At 34.6% G+C, this 6,894-nt stretch overlaps 1 protein-coding gene across 1 annotated transcript; it reads right to left on the bottom strand.

The window, feature by feature from the left end:
- Positions 1-1,050: 1,050 nt before the first annotated feature.
- Positions 1,051-1,876, bottom strand: LOC148195072 (uncharacterized). The gene is made up of 5 exons (XM_088095075.1): positions 1,749-1,876; positions 1,561-1,665; positions 1,416-1,491; positions 1,230-1,325; positions 1,051-1,146 (listed from the first exon to the last, which is right to left on the bottom strand). The coding sequence occupies exons 1-5, from the start codon at positions 1,874-1,876 to the stop codon at positions 1,051-1,053; spliced, it is 501 nt and encodes a 166-aa protein (XP_087951201.1).
- Between the last annotated feature and the right edge of the window lie 5,018 nt (positions 1,877-6,894).

Genomic DNA, 6,894 nt, shown 5'->3' with positions numbered 1-6,894 from the left:
ATTTTTAATTTTAGGAACATACTTATTAACAGCCTAATTTTCATTTTTCTTACTACATTCTCCTAAGATTGTGTTATCTAGTAATTTCTTCTGATTCACACAAGATGCACATTCATTACTACTAATATATTTACCTTTTTCATAAAATAAAATTTTATTTTTCAAATTTTTATTCTTTTCAAGAATATTTTTAAAATTTGATTTTAAATTTTCATTTTCTTTAGAAAGATTTTCAACATTTAATTCTAAATTTTTATTTTCTTCAAGAACGTTTTTAAAGTTAAATTTTAATTCTTTAAAATCCTTTTTCAATTTCTTATGAGCTTTATCTAATTTTTCAGATTCAACTATTAGAGCAGCATAAGTTTCATGCAATTCATCTTCACCAAATTGACTATAATTATTAGAATGGCTAGATGTACTTACTTGGCTAGTAGTGTCGTCGTCTGCCATCAAACAAATGTTTGCTTCTTCATGAGATTCGCTTAAATCAGAAATTGTTTCATTGTCATCCTCCAATGCAATCACTAGTACAGTGAAGGGAAACGACCACAATTGTTTTTTAATATACGTCACGGTTTTAAAACCGCGACATATACGCGCGAGGTAAAAAGTCTGGGACTTTAGGTCGCGGTTACAACCGCGGTAATAACCTGGGATATGACAGCGGTTCTTTCTTGAACCGCGACAAAAACCCCTTTTTTTTTAATTTTCGTGTAACCTTTGGCCGTGGTTCTAACTGCGGTAATAAGGTGGGGATATGACAGTGGTTCCTACTAGAACCGCGGCCAAAACCTTTTTTTTTAACTTTTCGTCTAACCTTTCTACCTCGGTTTTGGCAACAACCGCGGCCTATTCTCCTGCAATTTTTTTTAATAGCAGGTCTATTTTTGTGATATTCACTATCACAAAAACAGAGCTGCATATCAAACAATATCATAATAACACAAATTCAACAGATTCAACATAATAGTCAATATTTACATCACATAATGTACAAAGTCTAATAACTATAAATCAACATGTTCTAATGTATTTTAAATCTAATAACTATGAACTATTATATAATGTAACTAAATGTTTTGTAATTGCTTTCCTCAGGAATGTAAGTGACTTCTCAGAAATTGGAGTAGAAGTCTTGAATCTCTACACAAGACAATTGTTATTAATTAGTGTATATGGATTCCAAATGTTGGAGAAAATCAAAATTCATTAAATTTAAATATTACCGTTTCCCAGCCTCTTGTGATATGGGCACGAATAATGTGGGCCATCCAATACATTACATAGTATCCACACTCATATGAACCATTATGTCTGTTACACTACAATATACCATCACAGTTGTAAATAGTTAGTGAAAATCATTAAAACAAAACAACTATAAGAAAGTATGGTTTCAGCATATGTTAAACCTTGAGAGCAATCCATGCAAGCTTTCTACTGTTAGCAATTGATCTCCCAACCAACATAATACTTGCTGAAATAGAGCTATATATGAAAAAAAGGTTTTAACATTCATTTATATAACAAAGAAAGTCCAAACATTGAGGTTCTTACCAATCAACTGCTTGTCTGAGATGTTTAGGAGGAGACTTGTGCAATGAGCAGAACCACAAAGCATAGCTCTCTTGTACAGAAATAACAAGTAGCTGCCAGTGGCGCCTAAAATTCATAATAACTTAATTATTATATATTAAAATCACATACAAAGGTGTTTTCGCATCAGTCGACATCGCCTCACACACATGAGCTTTGGCAAAATTTTCTGTGCAACATTGCGGATAATGTCCTCTAATTGGTCTTCATCCGGTCGATCTTCTTCCATGGTGGAATCAATAACATTTTCAGTTTGGGAGTCACTCGGAAATTGCATCTCTACACCGTGCCATATCCATGTTGTATAGCATCTTAGGAAACCATCATAGCTAAGATGTTCTCTAATTTGGGTTGCGTTCAACTTTCTCACATTCAAATAGTTCACACAAGGACATCTAAACTTCATTTCATCATCACTTCTACCCTCATTACGTTGTGCAAATTGTATAAATTCCTCTACCCCTCTCTCGTACTCAGCACTAATGCGTGGTAAATTAATCTAATTTTGATCCATACGTAAATATTCTACAAAATTACAATCATACAATTATACAATATATTCAACATACAATCAATTCAATCATACAATCAATTCAATTATACAATCAAACAATTAATAAACATTCAAATTATCAATTCAAACATTCAATTATACATAATTATTCATATTCAACACAAAAAATTAAAAATTAACAAAATGGAAATTAATAAACAGAATAATACAATCATACAATTGAACAATTAATAAACATTCAAATTATCAATTCAAACATTCAATCATATAATATTATTCATATTCAACCTACAAAAAATTAAAAATGCACAAAATGAAAATTAATAAACAGAATAATACGAACCTGGGAGCGTGAAAAACCACACAATAATGAAGAAGATTGAACAACCCGCAGTGTGAATGGAACAAATTTAAAAGAAATAACACAATACCTACAAAAAAATACAACAAAACATAAGTTTGATAATTCGAATCAATAAAAAAACGTATCAAACCAACCCAAAAACGAAAAAACTCCGGCGACCAATGGCAAATTTGATCGGATACAAATGTAGGTGGTGAAAAATGAGGGAGGAAGTCCTTCTACAGTGACGGCGGCGGCGCAATGGTGGCGGAAGAAAGAATGGAGAAAGATCGCGGCGGGAAGAACATCGTTGTAGAGAAAATGGCTGGACACTTTTTACGTTCGAAACTGTTCGAGGAAGACGAAACTGTTCGAGGAAGACGAAACTGTTCACTCTGTAATATTTTTTTTAACCTAATCAAATGTTACTAACGTGGTTCATTAGAAAACCACAGTAATAGAGGGGAAACGACCTCGGTTCCACACATAACTGAGGCCTATTCTCTTAAAAAAAATTTAAATTATTCTGAAATAGCAATTTTGAAATTTTTTTCAACCTTTATGCCGCAGTTCCCCACCCAACCGAGGCTTATTCTCTTAAATGTTTAAAATTTGTTCAGATCAGGGAATAGACCGCGGTTCCCCCCAGAACCGTGGCCTATAATCGCGGTCTATTCCCTGACGGTCTGACTTCAAAATTTATTTCAGGACTGCTTTGGCGGGATTTTTAGAATTTTGCAGGGACAATAGACCGTGGTTCCCCCCAGAACCGAGGCTTATTCCCTGACGATCTGACTTCAAATTTATTTCAGACTGACTTTGGTGGGAATGTCAGAATTTTGCAAGGAGTATAGGCCGCGGTTCCCCCCAGAACCGAGGCCTATTCCCTGACGGTCTGACTTTAATTTATTTCAGACTGACTTGGGTGAGAATGTCAGAATTTTGCAGGGACTATAGGCCGCAGTTCAAGGAATCGCGGCCTAGAGGTATATACTGTCGCGGTTCTGTTGCAACCGAGGCCTATACTGTCGATATAATTTCAAAAATGCCACCGCACAATATTATGCTTCGGGTTCTAGTTAACCGATGCATAATGTGTGCGGTAATAGATCAATTTTTTACTAGTGAATGTAGGCCTTCTTTTTCTTGAAGTTTTTCTTTTCTTTCTTTTCTTTACCCTTCTTTTGATTTGGGCAGTCAACTTTTAGGTGCCCCTTTTCTCCGCAGCCGTAGAATTTGTAATTTAAGGAAGATCCTTGATTTTCTCTCTTTTCATATGTAAATCTTCCTTTGTCTTTTGGTTTCATGAACCTGTTAAGCCTTTTTGATCACAAGACTCAAATTTTCTTTATCATCTGAGTCTTCATCCTCAATCCTGCTTTTGATCCTTTTGACCTCGGATTTGAAAGCTAGCGTCTTTTTCTTATTTTTTGCTTCTTCTTCATCTACTCTTCCAAGATCAAGCTCATGATCTCTCAACTTTCCAAATAGTGCCGCCATAGTCATTTTGTTGAGGTTTTGTGACTCAGAAATTGCAGTCACCTTTGGTTGCCACGACCTGTCTAAAGATTTCAAAAATTTTATATTAAGTTCATCATTTTTGAAGGACTTACCTAGTCTAATGAGATGATTATGGATGCTAGAAGATTCAGATGAAAGCATCTACTGATGGATGCTACTGGATCAGGATTTTTATGCTTATTTGAATTGTGTTGTTATGTACTTGGTTTAATGAATTATGATGCAATGGTTTGGTATGATGTGATAAACTGTTATTTGTGATAAGTAATATTCTTGTGTTTGGTCTATTATTTTATGATGCATGTTGAGTTAATGATTGGTGAGGCTTTTAAGCATAGATGATGGTTGCTCATAGTTGATTTAAAAAAATAGATGCATGATTTCAATTGTGATTAATATACTGGGCATGATGTTTATCAAATTATGGAACTTGAGTTAACATGTGAGAGGTTGGACTCTAGAGTTTTTGATTGATTGAATGTTATTGCTTTGGAAGCATGATTGAATTTACCTAATTTTCTATGATTAAACCACTTGTTTGCTTGTTACACATGATCAAGGCCATGTTTTCTTCTCCCTTAGAGCCAATGTCAATAGGTGAACCTAACAAAGAACAATGTTTATGTTTACCCTTTGAACCTTGAGCTTAAAGTTGAATGAGAAAAAATCCTTTTTGAAATTCTTACCTTGAGTTAAGTAGAGTATGTTTTTGTGGTAATGGAGAATGATTCAAGTTTGGGGTGGTGAGAAACCGAAAAGAACTTTGTAAAAGTCATTAAAAAGCATTGACCAAAAGCAAAAAACAAAAGAAAAAGAAAAGAAAAGGTTAAGCTCAATGGAAGTAAAGTTGGGAATAAGTTTAAAATTGGTTTCTCACATAAAAGAAGAAAGAGAGTTGATTGTTAATGTGAATAAATGAATTATGCACTCTCTTGACTCAAGGATTTTGTTGTCTAGAAAAACCAATTTTCTTCTTATCACAACCATGTTACAAGCCTTGAAAAGTCCTTGTGATGATAACTTGCTTATGAGTGTGTTTGATATGTGGTTAAATGAAAGGCAAAGTTGATTCATGTGACACGGTGATGGTAGAGTGTAAGAGTGTCACCTCACTATACACCTTTGAGTTTGAGTGAAACACTTTTGAGTGCTTGAGTGAAACACTTTTGAGTGCTTGGGTGAAACACTTTTGAGTGCTTGGGTGAAACACTTTTGAGTGCTTGAGTGAAGTATTGTCTTTGGTGAGGAATTGTTCCATGCACTGTATCATAACATTTTTGACTGGATATTGATTATTCATAAGGTTTGCATCTGTTGTGTATGTCTTGATTATGTGAGCACCATAGTTGAAGCTTGATTGGCTAAAACACCATTATATCTTGACTAATCTTTCTATGATGAGTAGACATGAGTGATTTACTTGTCTTCGAGCAAAATGCTTTTTGGTGTGTTAGACCATTGTAGTATGATTATTTTATTTACGCCAATTTACATTTTGCTTGAGGACAAGCAAATGTTCAAGTTTGGGGTTGTGATAACGGTTGAAAATATCATTATCTGTTATTTAATTTTGATATTAAACGCACCCTTTTTGACTTAGAAACTTGCTTGAACTCGTGTTTTTGCTTTAGTATTGCGAATAAGTGAGTAGAGGTTATACTTTATGATTTTATCACTAAATTCCCTTTATTTTGTAGCTAATAATGTGCTTGGAAGAATCTCCAATAATATATAGAGCTGAATCAGCCATAAAAGCAAGCAAAACAGCAAAAAAGTGAGTTTTGGAATGTTCCCGCCAGGGCTGAGCGCCAGTTTGTGTAGTGTAGGGCGCCTGGGCAACACAGAAGGGCGCCTGAGCACCAGTTTTGTCCCGCACACCGCCTGGGCGCCCTAAGTGGGGCATTGAGCGCCAACAAAGTGGGTTTGGACCCATTTTCTGTTATTTTTAGGTTCTATTTAAGGACTTGGACGTCCTAGGGATTGTATCTCTTAATGACTTAAGCATAGAAACACATTTTTCACCCCTTGGATGCAAATTTGGGGATGTGGGAGCTCTCCTCTTCAATTTCAAGGGTTTTTCTTTCTCTTTCATTCCATTGTTCATCTAGTTTCCCAATGACAAGGGGAACTAAATTCAATTTGTTGTTGGGGAAGATGTAACCTTTAAACTCTCATGTATTTGAATTGGTTTTAATTACGTATGCTTCTTTCATTAATTGTTAGGGTAATTCTTCTTCACTTAATGCTTGTTATGTTTAACTCATTCATGGCATGATGTATGATTTGCATGGGTATCGGGAGGTATCTTACAATTCAGGTTCTGGAGAATTTCTCCCAAAAGCAGTATTGCTCAGGGATGAGGGTATGAGTTTTGGTCACCTTAAGCTTCTAATCATAATGCATAATTAATTATTAGGGATGCAAGGGATTGTGGTCTAGTAATTAAGGATAGACTTTCTTCGCCGAGGGATCGGGTTTTAAGTATTTTAGAAAGTGATGTCAACAATTGAATGAAGAAGAAGAATTCATATATGCATGAGAGTAAAGATGGTGAAATCTAAACCCCGACAGCATATTGATCTCATATTATCAACATCATCCATTCATTCTTGTGTTTAGCCTCAATTGATCAATTTTCATTCATATTTACTTTCTTGTTTTTACATTCAAAATCCTCAATTGTTTTTCAAAAAGTCTTAATTAGTTGAGTAATCACATGACTGTTTAGTGTCGTGAGTCTCTTGGGAAATGATACTTGGTCTTACCATTTTCTATTACTTGATACGATTCGGTACACTTGCGGACATCTTAACACATACAACACACATATCAACCATAAACACAACATTACAACTAAAATATCACAAAAATGCGGCAAAATACAAACATGTAAAACATAAGTCACTAATGCACATGA

This window comes from Vigna umbellata, chromosome 7 (genome assembly GCF_029865625.1).
Source record: "Vigna umbellata cultivar VRB3 chromosome 7, Vumbellata_1.0, whole genome shotgun sequence".
Lineage (NCBI taxonomy): Eukaryota > Viridiplantae > Streptophyta > Magnoliopsida > Fabales > Fabaceae > Vigna > Vigna umbellata.
This window is presented reverse-complemented; position numbering and strand designations above follow the sequence as displayed.

Coding starts and splice junctions, on each gene's coding strand:
- LOC148195072 (XM_088095075.1), bottom strand. CDS start 1,876: ATGCAATTTCCGAGTGACTCCCAAACTGAAAATGTTATTGATTCCACC. Junction 1,326..1,415: donor TTGCATGGATTGCTCTCAAG/GTTTAACATATG, acceptor GGTATATTGTAG/TGTAACAGACATAATGGTTC. Junction 1,147..1,229: donor TCACAAGAGGCTGGGAAACG/GTAATATTTAAA, acceptor TGTCTTGTGTAG/AGATTCAAGACTTCTACTCC.